Raw genomic sequence first — 25,940 nt, forward strand, 5'->3', positions numbered from 1 at the left:
ATCATTTGACTCCCTTGCCTAACAAGAATGTATCTACTTCTGCCTTAAAAATATTTCAAGATCCTACTTGACTGATTTTTGAGGTAGGGAGTTTCAAATTCACATAATCCTTTGAGAAAAAAAAAGAATGTCTTCTGTATTAAAAGGGAAGCTCCTAATTTTAAAACAATAATTTTAAAACATTGGATGTTGGAATAGGATTTGAAAGTGGAACATCTGGCTCAGAGTCAGAGTCTGTACTTATTGCATCTCGAGTCTTTCCAACTGATAAATTGTAAGACTCCAAAGAGTGTTTTTACATATGTATCAATTAACAATATCTTTTCTGCGGTATTAGGTATCAAAGTCTCACACCTAAACAGATTTATACAGTGAACCTATTTTTAAACCATATTTTACAAATGCCAAAATCTTAAAACAAAGCAAATTCCATTTTTCTCACCAACAAATGTGAAGAGGATTACATATAGTGGTTTGTAATAATTGCTTTATCAGTAAAGCTTTGTCAATGATTTCAGATACACTACACTTGATGGCGCTATTGACAATCTTTCTCACTGTACCAAAAAAAGCCAAACACTGGTGCATTGCTGAATCATATTCAAAGTCACACAAATCACAGGCTTTAAAAAATCATATTTTAACACTTTCAATACAGTTAGCTGTATTTCAATAGTAGGTTAGAAATTGCAAGAGCCCATTGGAGAGAGAAGATTAGGCGCACATTTCCACTGAAGAAATTTGGAAGGTTTTGAGATTGTCCAATGCTGTGCTTCATAGACATGCTCTTTTTTCTAGTCTTAGTTATCCTTCTTAAATGATTGTCTGTGAATATATTAAAAAAATACAAATACAGCATAATTCAACTGCATTTTATTGTTGACCTTCATTCTGATAGTACAATGAGACAGGTCAGATTCCAGATTGAAACCTGAGTTGATCAATTATTCTCTTTTGCGTGTTTAGTTATTAAGTATGAAAGTTAGTCACCAAAACATTTTCACATGAGGATACTGAAGTTTTTTCTCAACAGAATATAAATTTATTGTACAAAAGAAAGGAAACAAATAAATCGAGCTAGTTAGAACATTTTAACACAAACATTAAGGCAAAGTTTCAACTCATTCCTCAACATATTAATTATAAAGGATCAAGTTCAGAGAAATAATCCTCCTATTTCAATGTTCAAATTTCTACTTGACCAACTCCTTCCATATCTCTTGCTTGAAATGTACAGGTAATTTTATGATTACTCACCAAGTCTCATGTCTACACCTTTCACAAGTCTCATGTCTAAACCTTTCAATTCCAACAACCTGAAGATTTCTTTCTGAAATTGTCCTGGCTTGAAAACTTCACAAACTAGAAACAAACTGTTGCTATAATGACCAATCTCTTCTGAACAGAAATAAAAACCTGCTAGGAGAGAAACTAAGACTTACTTCTGAACTCCATGCAATTCTTTGCAACTGAAATTCTGAGTTCTCTGCCTTAAAGCCAAATTAAAGCCAATGACTTAATGTGTTACACTACCTGTCACAAACCCACAGGTTTAAAAATCTTACATCTTATTCTATTACCACTCCAGTACATCCCCCAAGCTCTGATTGCAGTATTATATCTTCTTGTAACTGGTATATTTAAGTCACTCCTCCAGAATGACTTTCTGACTTTAAAAAAGTATGTACCTCCCCTTTTAAACAAAATAAATTCAAAAATATGATATATTTTGCATGACTTCCATCACACACCAATAAAGTTACTTTCATCTTTTATTTTGTCTATGTTAATATAGCACTTTGAGAACTGACTTTAATAGACTGGTACAAGAGTCTAGTTATAGTCTATTCCAAAAAAAATTAAAATCTGTGTTTTTCAAATATATGGGTAATACAAATTCATTTGCTTCCACAACCTCTAGTTTAGACTCAGACACTGTATGAGTCATACATTATAGAGAAGTACAGCATGGAAACAGACCCTTCAGTCCAACTCATCGATGCTAGCTAGATGCTCTAAATAAATCTAGTCTCATTTGCCAACATTTTGCCCATATCCCTCTAAACCCTTCCTATTCATATACCCATCCAGGTGCCTTTTAAATGTTGTAATTGTACCAGCCTTCACCACTTCCTCTGGCAGCTCATTCCATATACGCACCACCTTTTATGTGAAAGGTTGCCCCTTAGGTCCCTTTTAAATCTTTCTCCTCTCACCCTAAACCTATGCCCTCTTCTTTTGGATTCCGCTATCCTGGGGAAAAGAACTTGGCTATTTAGCCTATCCATACCCCTCATGATTTTATAAACTTCTATAACATCACCCCTCAGCCTCCAACGCTCCAGGAAAAATAGCCCCAAGTCTCTTCAGCCTATCCCTACAGCTCAAACCCTCCAACACTGACAACATCCTTGTAAGTCTTTTCTGAACCCTTTCAAGTTTCACAACATCCTTCCTATATCACAAAGACCAGAATTGAATGCATTATTCCAAAAGTGGTTTTACCAATTTCCTTTACAGTCGCAACATGACCTACCAACTCCTACATTCAATGCACTCACCAATAAAGGTAAGCATACCAAAGGCATTCTTCACCACCCTGTCTACCTGCAACTCCACTTTCAAGGAGCTATGAACTTGCTTGTGGTTTTGTATTTTGTTAAAGTTACCTGCAAAGGATAAATGAGACATTCTGAAGCTCATTTTTAATCACAGTGGACAGTTAGGTTGCAGCATGTTCACAACTGTAAGGACAAATATGTTTGGGGAGCTATGGCTTTGTTTCCAGCTGCCAGTTATGATTCAAGCTTTAGATTTCTTAGAAACACAGAATTTGATGGAAAAAATACACTTCCCAATAGAAGTATATTCAAACGTTTAATCACTTTTGAATTTTTAAATTTCATGTAAATACAAAGTTTGAGTTAATTGCCTTGTCTGAATTGTGACTAACACTGAAAATATGTTAATTAAGTGCAGAGAAGTTCATACAAAAAATACACAAGATCACATTTAAGATATAGTATTGAATTAGTTCAGCTTAATAACATTTTGTAATTATTCTCCACATGGGCAATAATCTCAATATCAAGTGACAGTTCTTATTAAAATTCAACAATGCTGACAGTTAGATTCAGTTGCAAATAAGATAAAAATTTTAAAAACTTCAAATCCAAACCTAACCTGTTCACTTCCATTTCTAGTAAAGACGTTAACAGGAGATAAACCCATTCCTAGAAAGCAAGTTAAATACTTTAATGAATCTATGTGGCTCAGCTCTTTTCATAGAGTCCCTAGAGTTCAGAAAGAGGCCATTTGGACCATTAAGTCTGCACAAGGAACTCCCCCTCCCAACAGCCATAACCCCACCTTGCCATGGCTAATCCACCTAGCCTACATATCCTTGGACAATTTAGCAAGGCCAATCCACTTAACCTGCACAGGAAAGTGGAGCACCCTCAGACATAGAGAGTACATGCAAACTCCACATAGACAGTCTCCCAAGGCTGGAATTGAACCCAGGTCTCTAGAGCCGAGACAGCAATGCTAACCACTCTGCCACTGTACTATCCTTTTCTTCAAACTTAAAATGTTGGCCAAGCATATTTCCTAAAAAATCCTCTGGGAAGTGAACAATGCCATTCATTTAACCCAAAGTTGTTGATGTACTCAGTAAGTAGGTGTAATCCTAGATCAGAATCAAGTGGAGCACTGTTTCCCACTTACAACCTGAGGAAATGACATCAATTCTGAATTTATGTTTTGACACTGGGGCAGTGATTTGACCAAGTACTGCTGAAAGTTTAGCATTTACTTAAGATTCATTCAGTGCACATAAAGTGTGGTTTATTTTTTTTTAAATCCAATCAATTAAATAATTAGTCAAATATCCTCTATTTCACATGTTTTTGAAGCTCACTATAAATTTAAAATGTAGATGAAATATTGAAGAATGTTTTTTAGTGTATAATAGTATAACAGTTGCTGAATGTATTCTTTATTAACTTGTGCTAATAAAACACTCCTGAACTTAATCAGAATCTTATGTTCATATGCATTAAATTGACAGCAACCAATACCAATTCTCAAAGTTGATGCTACTCTACACATATTATTACTTGCATATTTTCATTTCTTCTTGTAACCATATAACTATTAATTATAAGTTCGTAAAAATATTCATTGTTTCTCTATTTCGCATATGAACTGAACATAATTTTTATTTGTTCTCATGTAGCTATATCTTCTCTATAACGTCGCATATTACCTGGAATACTGCGCTGTCAATTGAAAATTGACCATTGAAAAATACAACAGCATGACTAGTATAGTTGGGTAGGTTTTAGAATAGGAGAAAGTGAGGACTGCAGATGCTGGAGATCAGAGCTGAAAATGTGTTGCTGGAAAAGTGCAGCAGGTCAGGCAGCATCCAAGGAGCAGGAGAATCGACGTTTCGGGCATAAGCCCTTCTTCAGGAACATTTCCTGAAGAAGGGCTTATGCTCGAAACGTCGATTCTCCTGCTCCTTGGAAGCTGACTGTTGCTGCGCTTTTCCAGCAACACATTTTCAGCTAGGTTTTAGAATATAAGGGTAGAGTTGCCATAATCCTATTGGACCTTAGGGTTGCTATCTCATTAAAGAGAGACAATTGGTGGTGATTTAAGCTAAAGATCAACAGGTTTCAGGCAACAGGAAGGTTTAAAAAGGAAAAATCTTTCATAGCAACCTTAGCTGGGGTGGGAGTTGAATGCATGTTGTTGACACCACTCTGTTCCATTACAAACCACCTATCCAGCCTAATGAGTTAACTGACCCAAAGTTTTAGTATACAATCGATGAATAGTATACATATTGCATTTAATGTTGAGCATAAACAGAATTGTTTTCTAAGTTATTGTTCATGACAAGATACCTTATTGTCACAGCATAAACTCCCAATTTAACTTCTCAAAACTGTAAAACGAAATAAAGTTATACTTCCTCTAACGTTCCAGCAGAAGCTTGCACTGTAAAGGATGCAATAGCAATCTGCTCTTTCACTTCTTGCCAGGCTTTGTGTTCATCTGCAGCATTTGCTATGTCGAACAAAGCATCATAGATTCCTGGAAAAGATTCTCCTGCATACTTATTATGAGCACTGGGAGCATAAATGATGTGCCTATGGGAGAAAAAGGAAATTAAAAATGTCAAATGCCACATTTATCAATTACATTAAATAGAAGCATTCAGCTTGCATTAGTGTTGCCTGGTTATAATGTGATGTGCTTACTGAAATTAATCTGTCAAGATAGACATTGATCAGCTGTGAAGACTTAACAAATTATACTTTCTTAAAATAAAATAATTGTTATCACATTCATTCCTAGAGTGGAAAGTTTCAAAATATACTGTTGCATGAGGAAAGAAACCAGGATGAAATGTGTAAATTTTCTACAGTATCTTGATGTTATGAAAAGGAATTTGGCAAGTTCACTCCAATGCATGTCATGTCAAGTTCTGGATATTAGATCTCACCCACCCAATGCTTGTTCTCAATAGATTCTCAAAAGAGTGCATTCACAGTACTGTTTTTTAATTAAGGTGTTTGTTATTTAGGAATATGCTGGGAACTTTGGGTAGAAATTAGAGGTAAATGGATTTTTGGTTTAAAGTTCTGTGGAGATGAGAAAAGTCAATGAGTTTGACAGTGTGTTGTGTGTCTGTGTGTGTCTTGGGGGGAGAATATACAGAAATTCACCAAAAGGAAGTGCTTGCAACATAGTCAATTCAGTAAAAAATTTAAGTGTGAAGACAAGTTTGATCTTTCAGTGGGGTGCAGTGTCTGTAAAAGGATATTGCTGGCAAACATTTGAATCTTTGTTTTTGCTGATATAAATTATCACTAACAATTGTCAGGGGAGCACAGTGGTTAGCACTGCTGCCTCACAGTACCAGGGACCCAGGATCAGTTCGAGCCTTGGGTGACTGTGTGAAGTTTGTATGTTCTTCCCCAGCTTATGTGGGTTTACATCAGGTGCTCCAATTTCCTCCCACAATCCAAAATGTGCAGTTTAGGTGTATTGGCTATGCTAAATTGTCGATACTGTCCAGAGATGTGCAAGTTCGGCAGATTAGTCATGGTAAATGTGAGTAACTGGGATAGGGTAGAAGGCTGAGTCCAGATGGGATTCTCTCCAGAGTATTGGTGCAGACTCGTTGTCCCTTTCCATTTCTATACATCTTATTTTTACTTTTATGAAGCAAGCTTTGTTAAATGTACACTGATAGACTATTGTGAATTTGCTCAGTCACTGATCGTCATGGTAACCAAATTACAAAAATAAAGCTTGTGACTTATCAAGCTAGGTTTCACATTGCTCTAAATTCAAAGTGCAGAATTTGTCATAAAAACAAACAAAAATAACCACTCTTTCAATTAACTTGCTTAATTCATCTTTCTGGTTATTTGGTATTTTCATGAACAACTGAAAAAGACCACGTAAAGAATAATCTAAGCAATTTAAAAGCAATAGAACCAAAGAATTGGCTTCAGAATTTGCTGCACCTCAAGTCAAGCTGTTCCAGTACAGCTACCACACTGGCACCTATCTGACAGCTTGGAAAATTGTCGAGCCATGTCCTTGACACAACAAACAGGACGAATCCAAACCACCCAGTTACTGCACCATCAGTCTACTCTTGATCATCAGTAACGAAAGATATCACCAACAGTGCTGTCAAGCAGCACCTATTCTGCAAGAAACTGTTCACTCATGCCCAGTTTGGGATCCCCAAGGGGCACTCAGTTTCCAACTTCAGGATAGCCGTGTTTCAAACATGGATAAAAGGGACGAATTCCAGAGATGAACTGAGAGCGCATGTCCTTGACATCAAGAGGGCATCAAAGAGGCCCAGCAAAACTGCAATCAATGGGTTTTAGGGACAAACTCTCCACTGGTTGGATTCATACCTGGCAAATAGGAAGATAGCTATAGTTGCTGGAAATCAGTCATCTGAGCTCCAAGGCATCTCCACAGGAGTTCCTCAAGGTAGTATCCTAGACCCAACTACTTTCAGCTGCTTTATAAGGACAAAAGTAGGGATGTTCACCATTGAAATTGCGATGTTCAGCACCATTTGCAACTCCTTGGATACTAAAGAAGTTACATTCAGATCCAATATCCAGGCTTGGGCTGACAAGTGGCAGGTAATATTTGTGCCACACAAATGCCAAACAAAGTGTTTCTCCAATAACAGACAATCTAACTATTGCTCCTTGACATTTAATGCTGTAGCCATCACGGAATCCACCACTATCAGCATCCTTGGGGTTATCATTGAACAGAAACACAACTGGATTTTCCTTAAAAATACAGTTCCTACAAAAGCAGGTAAGAGGCAATGAATACTGCAGCAAGTAATGCATCTCTTGTCTCTCCAAAGCCTGTCCACCATCTAAAAGACTCAAGTCTGGAATGTAATGGAATACTCTCCACTTGCCCGAATGCGGCAGCTCCAACAATACTCAAGAAACTTGACATCAAACAGAACAAGTAGACCTTTTGATTGGTGCACCATTCACAAACACTCAGTCACTCCACTGATGCTCAGCTTGCAGCTTTGTGTACTATCTACAAGATGCATAAAGATCCTTAGTTATCTTCTTCCAAACCAATGAACATGAACAAAACCATTTAGAAGGACAAGACAACAGATACGTGGGACCACTACCATCTCAGAGTTACCCTCCAAGCCATTTTCCATACTTGGGAATACATTGCTGTTCCTTCAATGTCGTTGGGTCAAAATCCTGTCATTTCCTCCCTAATGGCATTGTGGGTCTTCCAAAACCACAAGGACTGCAGCAGTTCAAGGAGGTAGATCACCACCATTTCCTGCTGGTAACGAGGAGCAGGCAATAAATGCTGGCCCAGCCAGAGACACCCACATCATACAAATGAATGAAAGAAAGATCAGTTAGTTCACTGAAACTGTATCATGGCACTTAAGTGTAACTTCGGCATATCATCATTTGTATCCTATTCTTCACAAAAAGGACCTAAGTGGCAACTTTTTCATGCAGAGGGTGGTGTGTGTTTGAAATGAACTGCCAGAGGAAATGGTGGAGGCTGGTACAATTACAACATTTAAAAGGTATCTGAATGTGTTCATGAATAGGAAAGGTTTAAAGGGCGATGGGCCAAGTGCTGGAAAATGGGACTAGATTAGATTAGGATATCTGGTCGGCATGGACTAATTGTAAGGAAGGGTCTGTTTCCGTGCTGTACGTAGAACATAACAGTGCAGTACAGGCCCTTCGGCCCTCAATGTTGAACCAAACTGTGGAACCAATCTGAAGCCTATCTAACCTACACTATTCCATTCTCATCCATATGTCTATCCAATGGCCATTTAGCTGCCCTTAAAGTTGGCAAGTCTACTACTGTTGTAGGCAGTGTGTTCCACACCCCTACTGCACTCTGAGTAACAAAACTACCTTTGACATCTGTCCAATATCTATCACCCTTCAACTGAAAGCTATGTCCCCTCATACTAGCTATCGCCATCCGAGGAAAAGGGCTCTCACTGTCCAACCTATCAAACCCTCTGATTATCTTATATGTCTCAATTAAGTCACCTCTCAACCTTCTTCTCTATGATGAAAACAGCCTCAAGTCCCTCAGCCTTTCCTCGTAAGACCTTCCTTCCATACCAGGCAACATCTTAGTAAATCTCCTCTGCACCCTTTCCAAAGCTTCCACATCCTTCCTATAATGTGGTGACCAGAAATGTATGCAACACTCCAAATGTGGCCGCACCAGATCTCATGGTTCCAAAACTCAATCCCTCTACCAATAAAAGCTAACACACTGTATGCCTTCTTAACAACCCGCTCAATGTGGGTGGCAACTTGCAAGGATCTACGTACCTGGACACACATCTCTCTGCTCATCTACACTACCAAGAATCTTGCCATTAATCCAGTACTCTGTTACTCCTTCCAAAGTGAATCACCTCACACTTTTCCACACTAAACACTATTTGCCACCTCTCAGCCCAGCTCTGCAGCTTATCTATGTTTCTCTCTAACCTACAACATCCTTCTGCACTATCCACAACTCTACCAACCTCAGTGTCATCTGAAAATTTACTAATCCATCCTTCTATGCCCTCATCCAGGTATTTATAGAAATGACAAACATCCTTGCGGTAACCCACTAGTAACTGAACTCAGGATGAATATTTCCCATCAACCACTACCCTCTTTCAGCTAGCCAATTTTTGATCCAAACCACTTAATCACCCTCAATCCCATGCCCCCGTATTTTCTGCAATAGCCGAGCATGGGGAACCATCTCTATGACTCAATGTGGGCAGGAAATGCAGATGTATGGGGGGGATTATTAAGGCAACTTTGCGGATCTTGTTTTGTGTACTGATCTGAGCACAAGGAGTAGTTAAGGAGATTTTTTCCATAGGGGTGATTTCTGTCATTCTGGGCTTGAGGGAATTGTTTCTACTGAGTGTGTCTCAAAAAGAATGGAACCCAACTAGCTATTTCTTCACTTGCAGTAACTGATGGAACAGCATTCATTCTGAGTTGCTACATATCACAACTATGATTTTGTGGAGAAAATTGAATTTAATGGGGCTCTCTTAAAGAACACATTGGCAGATTTAAAATTTAATGTGAACTGTTTTACCAAGCTTACTGGTCACTGCAGTCAGAATATGCTTGAGCCATCAGTTGATTCTAGCAACTCCATTGGTATCCATGCTACTAGTTGCCATTTTCCAAGCTCTGCAATCCTCTTCTTAAGCCTCTCTACCTCTCTTATCTATTTTGGAATGCTCATTTAAAACTAAAACTTTGACAGATTTTTGGTCACCTGTCCTAATACTTACTTTCTCATGTAGTCTGATTTCAATAGTGCTTGATAGCTCTCCTGTGAACTGCCTTGAGCTATTTTAAAATAATTTAAGGTGCTTTACAAACACAAGTTGGGCAGATGGCACGATTGTCAGCAGTCATCAGTCAAGTGGGTGGATACATTGCTGTATTATATGTGTTGCAGGCAATGTCACAAATGCAGCAATTGCCAGTATAGTACACGGCAAACACACTACATGTACTTCAATCAACTGACCATATAGTGGCTCAGTGGTTAGCACTGCAGCCTCACAGCACCAGGGTCGCAAGGTTCAATTCCAGCCTTGGGCGTCTTTCTGTGTGGAGTTTGCATATTCTCCCCATGTCCGCGTGGGTTTCCTCTGGGTGCTCCAGTTTCGTCCCACAGTCCAAAGATGTGCAGGTCAGGTGAACTGGCCATGCTAAATTGCCCGTAGTGTTAGGTGCATTAGTCAGAGGGAGATGGGTCTGGGTGGGTTACTCTTCGGAAGGTCGGTGTGAACACAGAGTCATAGAGATGTACAGCATGGAAACAGACTCTTCGGTCCAACTCGTCCATGCAGACCAGATACCCCAACCCAATCTAGTCCCACCTACCAGCACCCGGCCCATATCCCGCCAAACCCTTCCTATTTATATACCCATCCAAATGCCTTTTAAATGTTGCAATTGTACCAGCCTCCACTACATCGTCTGGCAGCTCATTCCATACACTCTCTGCGTGAAAAATTGCCCCTTAGCTCTCTTTTATATCTTTCCTCTCTCACCCTAAACCTATGCCCTCTAGTTCTGGACTCCCCGACCCCAAGGAAAAGACTTTGTCTATTTATCCTATCCATGCCCCTCATAATTTTGTAAACCTCTATAAGGTCACCCCTCAGCCTCCAACACTCCAGGGAAAATTATCCCAGCCTGTTCAGCTTCTCCCTGTAGCTTAGATCCTCCAACCCTGGCAACATCCTTGTAAATCTTTTCTGAACCCTTGTTGTGGTCCTGTTCGCCGAGCTGGGAATTTGTGTTGCAGACATTTCATCCCCTGTCCAGGTGACATCCTCAGTGCTTGGGAGCCTCCTGTGAAGCCCTTCTGTGATGTTTCCTCCGGCATTATACCACTATAAATGCCGGAGGAAACATCACAGAAGCGCTTCACAGGAGGCTCCCAAGCACTGAGGATGTCACCTAGACAGGGGACGAAACGTCTGCAACACAAATTCCCAGCTCGGCGAACAGAACCACAACAATGAGCACCCGAGCTACAAATCTTCTCTCAAACTTTGGAACCCTTTCAAGTTTCACAACATCTTTCTGATAGAGACCAGAACTGCATGCAATATTTCAACAATGGCCTAACCAATGTCCTGTACAGCCGCTGCATGAACTCCCAACTCCTGTACTCAATACTCTGACCAATAAAGGAAAGCATACCAAATGCCTTCTTCACTATCCTTTCTACCTGTGACTCCACTTTCAAGGAGCTATGAACCTGCTCTCCAAGGTTTCTCTTTGTTCAGCAACACTCCCTACGACCTTACCATGAAGTGTATAAGTCCTGTTAAGATTTGCTTTCCCAAAATGCAGCACCTCGCATTTATCTGAATTAAACTCCATCTGCCACTTCTCAGCCCATTGGCCCATCTGATCCAGATCCTGTTGTAATCTGAGGTAACCCTCTTCACTGTCCACTACACCTCCAATTTTGGTGTCATCTGCAAATTTACTAACTGTACCTCTTATGCTCGCACCCAAATCATTTATGTAAATGACAAAAAGTAGAGGGCCCAGCACCGATCCTTGTGGCACTCCACTGGTCACAGGCCTCCAGTCTGAAAAACAATCCTCCACCACCACCTTCTGTCTTCTACCTTTGAGCCAGTTCTGTATCCAAATGGCTAGTTCTCCCTGTATTCCATGAGATCTAACCTTGCTAATCAGTCTCCCATGGGGAACCTTGTCGAACGCCTTACTGAAGTCCATATAGATCACATCTACTGCACTGCCCTCATCAATCTTCTTTGTTACTTCTTCAAAAACTCAATCAAGTTTGTGAGACATGATTTCCCATGCACAAAGCCATGTTGACTATCCCTCAGTCCTTGCCTTTCCAAATACATGTACATCCTGTCCCTCAGGATTCCCTCCAACAACTTACCCACCACTGAGGTCAGGCTCACCGGTCTATAGTTCCCTGACTTGTCTTTACCGCCTTTCTTAAACAGTGACACCACGTTTGCCAACCTCCAGTCTTCCGGCAACTCACCTGTGACTATCGATGATACACATATCTCAGCAAGAGGCTCAGCAATCATTTCTCTAGCTTCCCACAGAGTTCTTGGGTACACTTGATCAGGTCCTGGCGATTTATCCACTTTTAACCGTTTCATGACTTGCAGCACTTCCTCCTCTGTAAGCTGCACATTTTGCAAGATGTCACCATCTATTTCCCTACGGTCTATATTTTCCATATCCTTTTCCACAGTAAATACTGATACTAAATATTCATTTAGTATCTCCCCCATTTTCTGTGGCTCCACACAAAGGCCGCCTTTCTGATTTTTGAGGGGCCCTATTCTCTCCCTAGTTACCCTTTTGTCCTTAATATATTTGTAAAAACCCTTTGGATTCTCCTTAATTCTATTTGCCAAAGCTATCTCATGTCCCTGTTTTGCCCTCCTGATTTCTCTCTTAAGTATACTCCTACTTCCTTTATACTCTTCTAAGGATTCACTCGATCTATCCTGTCTATACCTGACATATGCTTCCTTCTTTTTCTTAACTAAACCCTCAATTACTTTAGTCATCCAGCATTCCCTATACCTACCAACCTTCCCTTCCACCCTGACAGGAATATACTTTTTCTGGATTCTTGTTATCTCATTTCTGAAGGCTTCCCATTTTCCAAAAGTCCCTTTACCTGCGAACATCTGCCTCCAATCAGCTTTCGAAAGTTCTTGCCTAATACCGTCAAAATTGGCCTTTCTCCAATTTAGAACTTCAACTTTTAGATCTGGTCTATTCTTTTCCATCACTATTTTAAAACAAATAGAAATATGGTCGCTGGCCCCAAAGTGCCCTCCCACTGACACCTCAGTCACCTGCCCTGCCTTATTTCCCAAGAGTAGGTCAAGTTTTGCATCTTCTCTAGTAGGTACATCCACATACTGAATCAGAAAATGGTCTTGTACACACTTCCTCTCCATCTAAACTAACACTATGGCAGTCCCAGTCAATGTCTAGAAAGTTAAAATCCCCCACCATAACCACCCTATTATTCTTACAGAGACATGTTGGGCCATAGGGCCTGTTTCCACCCTGTAGGGAATCTAATCTAATATCTCAAAAACCAAGAGGTACAGTCCTCAGTCAAGTCAATGGAGAAAGCTTTCAGTCAGGTGATCCAATACAGTAAGTAAGGCTTGAAAATGGTCAGTCAGTAGTTTGAGGTATTCAGGATTAGAAGTTTGTCTCATTACAGTAGAGATAGAGGGCCCCAGTCAGTCCTGCAGGTTTAGTGCAATTAATCAGAGAATCTTATTAAGCTAGTCAGGGAGCTGCACAGAGATTGGACTTGGGCGCCATCACCCATCAGTTGGAACCGTCTGTCCAAGTCAGTCCTGGGGATGAGCTCAATAAAAACCTAGCAGGCTTTTATCAGAGGCCAGTGCTGTAGTAGGGAATTCAGGGGAAAGTCAATTCTGGGGACTGGAGGCAGCATACTAGGGTGCAGAAAAGTCAATAATTGTAAAGCAGGGAAACTCAATACATAATGTATAGTACATTGGAGGACATTCATCACTGCAGGAATGAGGGTGGTCCAGCATAGCCACAAACAAAAACAGAAATTGCTGGAAAAACTCAGTAGGTCTGGCAGCTTCTGTGGAGAGAACTCACAGTCAATGTCACTGGACCCAAAAAGTTAACTGTGATTTCTCTCCACAGACGCTGTCAAACCTGCTGAGTTCTGCCAGCAATTTCTGTTTTTGTTTCTGATTTCCAGCATCCACAGTTTTTTTTGTTTTTTTATTTAGTCCAGCATGGCTGTGGACATGGCTAATCTGTAGGAATGAGTCTGGGGAGGGTAATGTTGAGAGATGAAGAAATATTTGAAAGAGTGGGCATGTGTGGAAGTTCACTGTTGATGGGCTGAACAGAGATTGCAAGGAAGAAAGGGACATGAAGGTTTGAATGTGGGTTTGGTGAGCCTTTATTACCAGGCTGAGCTTGGGTCTTGCTGTGTCAAGTGTAATCTCCACTGCTTTCCATACTCATAAGATTCATGAATGCACAGTTGGAAATAGAAAATAGCTGCAATCATATGTGGAGTGGACAGACTATTTTTGTTTGGATTGAGCATACAGGTTCTACTTCTGAGCTATGTAAAGCTTTTTCATGTGGCAATTGCATTGATCAGACACTTTCACAGTATAGGTTGAAGTCATCTGTAATCATAATACCCTGCATGCAGCATCAAACCATGTGGGATATAAATCACATTCACAAGCAATTTTGACCAAGTTATTGGTTATTACAGAGTGATCATAATCACCCCTGAGAAGCAGAAATACTCACAGGCGCCATTAACAATGGCAGCTGTGGGACACCTATACACAAAGACAATCCAACATCTCATAATCTGCTCAAGGGCTCAGAGCTGATTTCCTCTCACTTTGAAGTGTAAGGTATTCACCAACATGTTTTTATGTGAAATGGTGCCTTTCTTGGTTAATGTGAGAGATTAGGATAAAGTATCAGAAAGCGTACATTACTTATAATCTTCCACTATATTTGGCTTGTGCTCCATTCATTGGAATAAAGTATCCTCTGTCAAAGGTCCATATACAGGCATTTCATGGAACTCCACGTTCCAACGTATAAAAGCATATGCTAAACTGTCATTTTTACGGGATGCAAATGTGACTGCTCACCTTACCAAGGACCTGAAACAAAAACAGGGAGTGCTGGAGAAACTCAGCAGATCTGGCAACATCAGTGGAGAGAAAGCAGAGTCAATGACTTGGGTCCAGTGACCCAAACTTTAGAATTAGTAATAGTGAAGAAAAGGTTGTATACATGCCCAAGACAGGGTTGGTGGTGGTTAAGGGGTTGGGTGAGGAGATGGGGGAATAAAATATTGAGAGGATGGGTGGAGACAGAGCCTAGAGGAGAAGACAGTTAGGCAGACAAAGGGATAGATAATGGTATGCCAGGGAAGGAGAAAAGTTGATCATTGGGACCGTGGGAAGGTGGACGTGGGTTGGCTGTACTGAAGGGAGTCTGTGAAATAACAAGACTTGGGATGTGGCAGTGGGTAAAAGACATATATGAAGATACTGCAATTTCAAAATTATTGAAGACCATGTTGAGTCCGAAGGCTGCTGGGTTCCCATGCGGAATTTGGAATGCTGTTCTTCCAGCTTGCATTGAGCCTTATTATTACTAAGGATCTGATCTGTTTGGTATTCTCACACAGGTGTATGGTCTGTGACCAATGAATATAGCCACAGCAAGGGTTATTATCATTGATACTTTGGTGTAATGAAGGTACAGAAAAATTCAGGAAGAATAGACGGACCAGCAAACTTAGGACCAGCAGCAACATCCAGCAATGGTGAACAGCCTCGACATGAAGATCTCAGAGCTGAAGATTCCCTCACGATTCACGGGAGGTACAGAAGGGTCATTGTCTATTGTCCTTGATGCCATTTGTTGAGATGAGCACAGTGTCACCAAAATTTGAAGATGGCTCAGGACACTGTCACAGAAATATGCCAACTGCTGGAATGGGACCTGTGAACTGAAGGGGGTGGGCTACCTATCCCAGTTTCCAAGGGGGATATTAAACTTTGAAGCAATTGGCTGCTTCCAAGGATTCACTGGAGACCTGCATACGATCGCTCAACCTTGACCCACAAATTTTTCAAAGCTGTTATTGATACAATTCATGTCCGAACATGCCGCTTGATATCATTTCCCCTTGACTAAGTCAGTGCTGTAGTGTGGATAGTAGGCTTTGTCAACATAGCTGGCTTCCTCCAAGGCATGGATAGGATAAATAGGCAAAGACTTTTCCCTGGGGTCGGGGTGTCCAGAACTAGAGGGCATAGGTTTAGGGTGAGAGGGGAAAGATATAAAAGAGACCTAAGGGGCAACTTTTTCACGCAGAGGGTGGTACGTGTATGGAATGAGCTGCCAGCGGATGTGGTGGAGGCTGGTACAATTGCAACATTTAAGAGGCATTCGGATGGGTATATGAATAGGAAGGGTTTGAAGGGATATGGGCCGGGTGCTGGCAGGTGGGTCTAGATTGGGTTGGGGTATCTGGTCGGCATGGACGAGTTGGATCAAAGGGTCTGTTTCCGTGCTGTACATCTCTATGACTCTAAGTGCAGAGTGCTATAGACTATACGCGCATCACATTGAGAATGCCATACCATAACACAGTTGAAGTAGCAATGTATTTACAAATGTACATTTCTATTTTTATAAAATGTCAGTCGTTTCATATGTGCCCTCAGAAGCATTTAATTTTCACTTCCCTCCCACTACATTTGTGGGGGAAGGCAAATCCAGTTGTGACAAGGACATAAGCAATCCACAAAGGGATATAGATAAGTTGAGTGAGTGGGCAAAAACCTGACAGATAGAGTTTAATGTAGGAAAATGTGTGGTTATGCACTTTGGCAGGAAGAATCAAAAAGCAGTTATTTAAATGGAGAGAGATACGCCAAAAAGTGCAGTACGGAAGGACCAGAGTATTCTTGTGCAAGAAATATAATGTTAGTGTATTTGTGTAAGAAGTATTTAAGGAAAATGGAATTTTGGCCTTTATTATTAAGGATGGAGTTAAAAAATTGGGAAGTCTTGTTACAACTGTATAGAGTGTCAGTCAAGCCACAACTGAGTAAGAAAGGATGTACTGGCACTGGAGGTGATTCTAAAGAGATTTATTAGATTGATTCCTGGGAGAAAAGGGTTGGCTCATCACAAATGACTAAAAAAAATTAGCCTTTATTCATTAGAAGTGTAGAAATGATCTTTTTGAGATGTGTAAGATTCTGTGAGGGCTTGATAGGCTACGTACGGAGAATATGTTAGTATGTTTCCATAGGTTGGGAGGGGGGTGGGTGCGGGGGAGGGGCGGAATGAAGAATCTTGAACTGGGGGACACAGTTACAGAATAAGGGACACTCTTTTAAAACTGAGACCCTCTAAGAGGGTAGTTAATGCCTGGAATTATCAGGGAATTGTGGAGGATAGATCACTGAAAGAATTGAAGTAGAAGGTAGATTTTTGAAATATCACAATAATGGCTGTGATGAACAGGCACGAAAGAGAAGTTAAGGCCTGAGGCAGATAAGGCGTGACCTTGTTGAATGGTAGGGCAGGCTTGAGGAGCCAAATGGCACACTCCTGCTCCTATTTCCTAAGTAATCTCCACAAAAACCTGAGAGGGAGAATGCAATGACTGACACTTCAAAGAAAAGTACTTGTCCTGAATTTGCTAAGCATACATTTTCTTCAATAATCTCTAAAATTTAATATTGAAAAACTCCTGTTTTGCTTCAATTGGTTCAATCTTGTCTGAACAAAAGACATTTTTTAAACATCACTACAATTGCTGGCAATTGGAATTACTGAATCCAAGTTATACTAATCACAATAATTGAGTTATATTTGTCAAATTATGGCAAGAAGATTGCCAAACACCAGGCATCTGCACAGCCACAGGCAGAAGATGCTCTGTTCTCAGCCATAAATGACATTGTCAACCAACACAGACAGACACAGGAATATCAAGTAGGTGTGCTAGAGAGCCTCAGTGGGTTGGAATGAAAGATGGACTAATCATTCAACATTTTCACTACTGTGGTGGCTCCAGCATGTGAGATCTGGCTGTCTTTACAAAAAGGCAAGCAGGAGGCTGGAAGAGCACAGCAAACTAAACAGCATCAGAGAAGCCGACTTTTCAGGTATAACTCGTCTTCAGGAATGGAAATGGGGTTGGGGGAGCTGCAGACAAAGAGAAGTGGGGGAAGGATTATGGGTGGGGAGAGGGGCACAGTGGTGAGGTAGTGATAGGTGAATACAGTGCTAGGTACAACCTGGCAAGTTGATAGGAGGAATGAATCCAGTTGGTAGCTCGAAGAGGGCTGGTCGGAAGGATGGAAGGGAGGAGGCGGGGCTGGGAAGGGAGTCAAAGGATGGGTGGGAATGTTATTTGAAATTGGAGAATTTAATGTTGTGACCTCCAGCCTGTAGGCTGCCCAGGTGGAAGACAAGGGCAGCCACCTTGGAGACACAGGTCCAGCAGTGGTGATGGTGACATAGTGGTAATGACACTGGACGAGATTAGATTAGATTACATTACAGTGTGGAAACAGGCCCTTCAGCCCAACAAGTCCACACCGACCCGCTGAAGCGCACCCACCCAGATCCATTCCCCTACATTTACCCCTTCACCTAACACTACGGGCAATTTAGCATGGCCAATTCACCTGACCTGCACATTTTTGGACTGTGGGAGGAAACCGGAGCACCCGGAGGAAACCCACGCAGATACGGGGAGAATGTGCAAACTCCACACAATCAGTCGCCTGAGGCGGGAATTGAACCCGGGTCTCTGGCCCTGTGAGGCAGCAGTGCTAACCACTGTGCCACCGTGCCGCCCACTGTGCCACCGTGCCGACTAGTTTTCCCGGGTCTCTGAACCATTATATGGTTCAAGCAATAGAGTGATGCCTGAGTTGGGCCAAGAGCAGCATTGATGATGTTGGGGCTGGTGCTGTGCCAGTGCAGAATTGCGTTGATGTAGGATTCAGTAAGAGCATTCCCACTGACCATGGCAACCCTGTGCAGAACAAGTGGCACCATGTAAAGAGAAGCTTGTTGTTCAGCATAGCCACTCTATAAGTTGCAACAACCACTGAAAGGACAAGTCACCAGGTAACCATTCACCTTCACTGGTTGATTCCTTTTTTGTATCATCAAATTTCTTTATTGTGGAGAGGAAACCTGGAAATACAATGTCAGTAGTGGCAGGTCAGGTTAATAATGGAACATGGAAATAAGCTAGTCACCACTTAAATGGTGAGAATCTGACCTTGCCATGTAAGTCATGAGAACTAAATCAAGTGATGTTTTCTTCATGTCAGATATCTGACTTTGGACTCTGGCCTAAGTCAGTTTACCCATTTCCCTTGCACCTCAGGGAAGGGAAAATTTCACCTATTACTGCAAATCTGCTCTAGACTAGATGGTTATTGTAGATTGCCATGTCCTCAATTTTTCAGCAATTTGCCCAATATCACTGTAAAACAAATTATAGAAGAAATTTCTAATCTTTGTGATTCAATTAGCCCTTTTAAGGTAGTTTGTAGTTTTATTTTAAAGATCCCTAAGATGAATCAATAATGGATAAAACAGCATGATTAGTACAGTCTGTTACCAAGTTAAAAAGGAAATAGGAAATATAATGGACTAACTAAGCTAAATGCTGCTCAGCAAGTCAATGAAACAGAACACCATCTGATAACTGAAACCTAGGCAATGTTGGATATCTTTGCTGGATTCTGACCATACCAGCTCTTACCTGTAGAAGGGTCTCCCAGGTAATCCCATATGGTGGATAAAGGATCTTTCCAGGAGCATCAACTGGTCATTTATTATTCGTACAGCGAGTGGGCTATAAAAGACATTGACCAAGTGAATGCAGTTATAGATGTAGACGTACATATAAATAACATTGTTATATTTGCTTCAATAGGAAAGTTGCATTTGGAAATTCTATTTCCTAATAAACAGCAAGTGTTTGATCAAACCAATTAGTTTTTTTTGTAAGGAATGACTTGAAATCCAGGTACTACCATTAATGAGCACGATTTGTGTGATTAAAAATATTTAGAGACGTATAAAATGAGGCTCTTGCTGAAACATGGCTTAAAGGCAAAAATACTTCTTGGATTTTCAAGATGGAGACATTACTTTATACATGCTGTATCATCTTTCCCTATAAGCAAATGATCATCATTGTTAGAGATTAGATGTCTGATTCATGTGTGCGTAGGAGAACTAATATTAGGCAGACTGAGCCTGTATGTGAATATTCTATAGAGACAAAATTGCATGGAACAATGTCCCCAATATGAGACAAATGTTTATTAACAGAGAAGTTGTACTGTCATTAAAAAGCAGTAGCATAATACTTTCAATAATGAATTGTAGAATTAATTTTTAATATTGACGTTGCTAGTCCACCAAAACTTTTCAGCTGTGTCGGCCACTATTTATATGAAATACATCCAAAACACAAAACATTTTTTAAGTTGGAGACACAGGTGAAGTGGTGGTTGGGTACAAGTACCTTACACAATCCAAAGGAAATATCGGCTGTCTTTTCATCCTTCCAAAAATGATGCGATGTAGACAATTCCTGCCAATGGCTAACTAATATGATGATGTTCAGTCACAGTACAATAGTAATATTATGAGGGAAACAGTCTGGAGGCATCAATCAAGGACTATGGTAGTGATATGAGGTACTTACATTTCTCACTTAAATATCTGGATCCCAGAAAATATTTGGAAAAGTGTATCATAGACTATCATAGACATAAATCAAAGTCTATCATTGTTAAGGGTGTTTTCATTATTTTCAAGCCAGACATCATAGTGCCAGATTAGATACATTAGCTCAGATTTATTTTATTCCCTTTTCATAATCATTAAGAAGAAGGCTAAGAGGGGATTTGATAGAGACATACAAGATGATCAGAGGATTAGCTAGGGTAGACATCCTTTTTCCTAGGATGATGACGTCAGCTTGTATGAGGGGGCATAGCTACAAATTGAGGGGTGGTAGTTTTAAGACAGATGTCAGAGGCAAGTTCTTTACTCAGAGTGATAAGGGCGTGGAATGCCCTGCCTGTCAATGTAATTAACTTAGTCACATTAGGGAGATTTAAACAATCCTTGGACAAGCTCATGGATAATGATGGGAGTTCAGCGCAACATCGAGGGCCGAAGGGCCTGTTCTGCGCTGTATTGTTCTATGTTCTATTTCAATGCTGAATTCATGCACTACATTTGTGGTTAAAATCATGACAAACCATTCAGCTGTCCAGGATTGAATAGTACACTTTCCAGCTGTTGCCTTCCATGTAAGGGATCTACATGAGGGAAAGGTGAACAATTTCTAATCCAATTTGTCTCAAATTTTGTTGGTTCATGTTCAATAAAGGACAAAGCCATGGTCCATTTTCCTATAAGACAAGGTCATAAATAAAGATATGGAGAAGCTATAACCGCAGTAAGGGGGAGGGGGGTGTCATGCGTACGCTTCAACTTCATTATACTCCCATAGGTTTTAGAACTCACTCTGTGACATCGATCTTTTCCAGCCGTTTGTGAAAATCAGTGGCAATGCGAGTAAAATTATGTACAGCTGAAAAGAGAGAGTCTGAAACAGAAGAGCAGATTTTAGCAAAACTTTCGATTGCCTGTAAAGGCTAATAGCATTCTGCTGATGTTAAGTTTTTTAGTGTTAGCTTTTAACTGGCAACCAATGTAAAGAGCTTCAGATTGGATGCTGTCAGTCTCTTAATGTCTATGTAATTCTCCTGCATAAAAAACTTATTCTTTCCCTTTGTAAACCAAAACCCCTGCCTCAATTATTTACAAAAGCAATAGTTAGTAGTGGTCTTGCTGTTTCCATTTACATCCTTTAGGTCACCTCTTTGTTTCTTTACTTGTTCCATTTCCATTAATTTTTGGCTTGCTCAATCATATTTTTTAATCAGTTAATCTCACCTGACTTCAAACAATCACAGAATTCTTTTTGCTTTTCATTTACCTACACAGCCCTTAATCCAACTTTTGCAGTCTCTGTAACTAACCCTGAATCTCGATGTATCTCTCAAGTTAACTTCCCTCTCCACACATTCTGATCAACATGCCGTGCACTTCCAACTTGTTTTCATTTCAGATTTTGTTTGTGTAATTGTAGAACTGTAACAACAATCAATAGACAACAAGCAGCAACTAATTTGTAACTAATTGATAATCCCATTCAACAGCACCAGAGGGAGATGTCTGTCTTGCTGCTGAATGTATATCTGTGAGCTTAAGAGAAAGCATTGGTTGAACTGAAGAGTTTAAAAATAGCATCACAAAATTGCTGATTGAACTGCCTGCTCTATATACATTTAGCAGACATTAGCTGTACATGTTAATTCCTCAATTATATTATGGCTAGTGCAATTCGCAAAAGAAATAAGTGCACTATTTTGGTTAGCACACCTAGCGTCTGGTTCTACCAAGTCTAATTGTGTGGCAGCAAAATTTGAACTGGACATGCAAGTTAGAATTATCAACACCAGATAAAGAGATGAAAAAAATTGATGGGATTAAGAGAGAGAGAAAAAAAAAACTGTAAAAGTTAACTTTCTATACCAGAGAGATTGTTTGGCAGCAATTAGGGCTCATTACACCATTAAAAAATATATGCACTGGAATGGCCAAACCATTCTTCCAAGGATTATGGGTACATAATCACATTAAGTACAGCAACATCATGGCTTCCATGCTTTCAATACTCCATCTTTCTACAAGATACTACTAAAGCAAGTTTTCTACAGGAGTTGAGTAAAGCTCTGATGTACTCAGAATCCCCACAGTGCAGATAGAGGCTACTTGGCCTATTGCGTCTGCACTGACCTTACAGCCTCTCCATACCCAATCGATCCCACCCTATCTCTGTAAGCCCACATTTACCACGGCCAATTCAGCTCGCCTATGCATCCCTTCAGATAATTTAGCATGGCCAATCCATGTAATCTGCACATCTTCAGATTGCGGGAGGAAACCACAGTAGTTGGTGAAAACTTACGCAGACATGGGGAAGCATGCAAACTCCAGTACTTGACCCATATCCTGCAAAACCCTTCCTATTCATATATCCATCCAAATGCCTTTTAAATGTGGTCATTGTACCATCCTCCACCACTTCCTCTGACAGCTCATTCCATACACGCATCACCCATTGCATGAAAAGGTTGCCTTTTAAATCTTTCCCCTCTCACCCTAAACCTACGCCCTCTAGTTTTGGACTCCCCCAACCCAGGGAAAAGACCTTGCCTATTTACCCTATCCATGCCCCTCATGGTTTTATAAACCTCTATAAGGTCACCCCTCAGCCTCCGATGCTCCAGGGAAAACTGCCCCGGTCTTTTCAGCCTCTCCCTGTAGCTGAAACTCTCCAACCCTGGCAACATCCTTGTAAATCTTTTCTGAACCCTTTCAAGTTTCACAACATCCTTACTATAGGAGGGAGACCACAATTGCACACAATATTCCAAAGGTGGCCTAGCCAATGTCCTGTACAGCCGCAACCTGACCTCCCAATTCCTATACTCAATGCTCTGACCAATAAAGGAAAGCATACCAAATGCCTTCTTCACTGTCCTATCTACCTGAGAGTCTATTTTCAAGGAGCAATGAACCAACATTCCAAGGTATCTTTGTTCAGCAACACTTCCTAGGACCTTACCATTAAGTAAATAAGTCCTGTCCTGATTTGTCATTCCAAAATGCAGCATGTCACATTTGTCTAAATTAAGCTCCATCTGCCACTCCTCGTCCCATTGGCCCATCTGATCAAGATCCCATTGTACTCTGAGGTAACCTTCTTCGCTATCCACTACACTTCCAATTTTGGGGTCATCTGCAAACTTACTAACCATTACCTGCTATGTTCACATCCAAATCATTTATATAAATGATGAAAAGCAGTGGACCCAGCACCGATCCTTGTGGCACTCCACTGGTCACAGGCCTCCAGTCTGAAAACCAACCCTCCACCACCATCCTCTGTCTTCTACCTTTGAGCCAGTTCTGTATCCAAATAGTTAGTTCTCCCTGTATTCCATGTGATCTAACCTTGCTAATCAGTCTACCTTGAGGAACCTTGTTGAACGCCTTACTGAAGTCCACGTTGATCACATCCACCGCTCTGCCCTCGTCAATCCACTTCATTACTTCTTCAAAAAATTCAAATCAAGTTAGATAGACATTATTTCCCATGCACAAAGCCACGTTGACTGTCTCTAATCAGTTCTTGCCTTTCCAAATACATGTAAATCCTGTACTTCAAGATTCTCTCCATCGGTGTCAGCCTCACCGTTCTATAGTTCTCTGGCTTTGCCTTACCATCTTTCTTACATAGTGGCACCATGTTAGCCAACCTCCAGTCTTCCAGCACCTCACTTGTGACTATCAATGTTCCAAATATTTCACTTCCCACGGAGTTGTAGGGCACATCTGCTCAGGTTCTGGAGATTTATTCACCTTTATGTGTTTTAAGACATCCAGCACCTCCTCATACGTAATATGGGCATTTTTCAAGATGTCACTATCTAATTCTCCACATTCTGTATCTTCCACATCCTTCTCCACAGTAAACACTGATGCAAAATACACATTTAGTAACGCCCCTATCTTCTGCGGTTCCACACATAGGCTGCCTTGCTGATCGTTGAGAGGCCTTATTCTCTCCCTAATTACTCTTTTGTCCTTAATGTATTTGTAAAATCCGTTTGGATTCTCCTTAACTCTATTTGCCAAAGCTATCTCATGTCTCCTTTTTGCCCTCCTGATTTCCCTCTTAAGTATACTCATACTGCCTTTGTACTCTTCTAAGGATTCACTAGATCTCTGCTGCCTGTACCTTACATATGCTTCTTTCTTCTCCTTGACCAAAACCTCAATTTCTCTCATCATCCAGTATTCCATAAAGACCATAAGACGTAGGAGTAGAAATTAGGCCATTCAGTTCATAGAATCTGCTCCACCATTCAATCATCGCTGATAAGTTTCTCAACCCCATCCTCCCGCTTTCTCACCGTAATCTTTGATTCTCTTGATCCTCAAGAACCTATCTACTTCGGTCTTAAATATACCCATTGTCCTGGCTTCCACAGCCTTCTGTGGCAATAAATTCCATAGATTCGCCAGTGTCTGGCTGAAGACGTTTCTCCTTACCTCCATTCTAAAAGGTTTTCCCTACTCTAAAGCTATGCTTTTGGGTCCTAGGCTCTCCTACAATGGAAACACCTTCCCAACATCTACTTTGTCCATGCCTTTCAGTGTTCTGTATGTTTCAATTAGATCCCCCCACATCCTTCTGAACTCCATCGAGTATAAACCCAGAGTCCTGAAACGTTTGTCATATGTTAAGCTTTTCATTCCTGGGACCCCTCTGAACATTCTCTAGGTCCAGTACATCCTTCCTGAGATAAGCTCTACACCTACTAGCCTTGCCTTTCATCCTAACAAGAACATCCTGTCTCTGGACTCTCATTATCACATTTTGAAGGCTTCCCATTTTCCAGCTGTCCCTTTACCTGCGAACATTTGCACCGAATCAACTTTTGAAAGTTCTTAGGGCTTTTGCCCGAAACGTCGATTTTGCCTGTCCTCGGATGCTGCCTGAATTGCTGTGCTCTTCCAGCACCACTGATCCAGAATTTTGAAAGTTCTTGCCTAAAACCATCTAAATTGACCTTCCTTCAATTTAGAAGTTTAACTTTTAGATCCAGTCTATCCTGTTTCATCACTATTTTAAAGCAAATAGAATATGGTTGCTGGCCCCAAAGTGCTCCCTCACTGACACCTCAGTCACCTGCCCTGCCTTATTTCTCAAGAGTAGGTCAAGCTTTGCACCATTTCTACTGGGTACATCCACATACTGAATCAGAAAATGTTCTTGTACACATGTAACAAATTCCTCTCCATCTAAGCTCTTAATACAATAGTAGTGTCTCAGTCCATGTTTGGAAAGTTAAAATCCCCTACCATTACCACCCTATTATTCTTACAGATAATTGAGATCTTCTTTCAAATTTGTTTCTCAATTTCCCATTGACTATTCGGGGGTCTATAGTACAATCCCAATAAGGTAATCATCCCTTTCTTATTTCACAGTTCCACCCAAGTAACTTCCCTGGACATTATCCCAGGAATATCCTCCCCAAGAACGGTTGTAATGTTATCCCTTATCAA

The 25,940-nt window shown here is 40.7% G+C and overlaps 1 protein-coding gene across 1 annotated transcript in view; it reads right to left on the minus strand.

Annotated features, from left to right (window-relative positions):
- Positions 1-4,534: 4,534 nt before the first annotated feature.
- naalad2 (N-acetylated alpha-linked acidic dipeptidase 2) overlaps positions 4,535-25,940 on the minus strand; it is a 153,813-nt gene continuing 132,407 nt past the window's right edge. The window contains exons 17-19 of the mRNA XM_043691542.2: positions 21,261-21,342; positions 19,477-19,569; positions 4,535-5,159 (exon numbers count right to left, since the gene is read on the minus strand). Of these exons, the coding sequence (XP_043547477.2) occupies positions 4,973-5,159; positions 19,477-19,569; positions 21,261-21,342 (362 nt within the window). The 3' untranslated portion in view covers positions 4,535-4,972. The remainder of the gene's footprint in view (positions 5,160-19,476; positions 19,570-21,260; positions 21,343-25,940) is intronic.

The sequence above is a fragment of the Chiloscyllium plagiosum genome, unplaced genomic scaffold, assembly GCF_037043375.1.
Source record: "Chiloscyllium plagiosum isolate Xiang-an unplaced genomic scaffold, Cpla_swu_hap1 HiC_scaffold_6, whole genome shotgun sequence".
Taxonomy (NCBI): Eukaryota; Metazoa; Chordata; class Chondrichthyes; order Orectolobiformes; family Hemiscylliidae; genus Chiloscyllium; species Chiloscyllium plagiosum.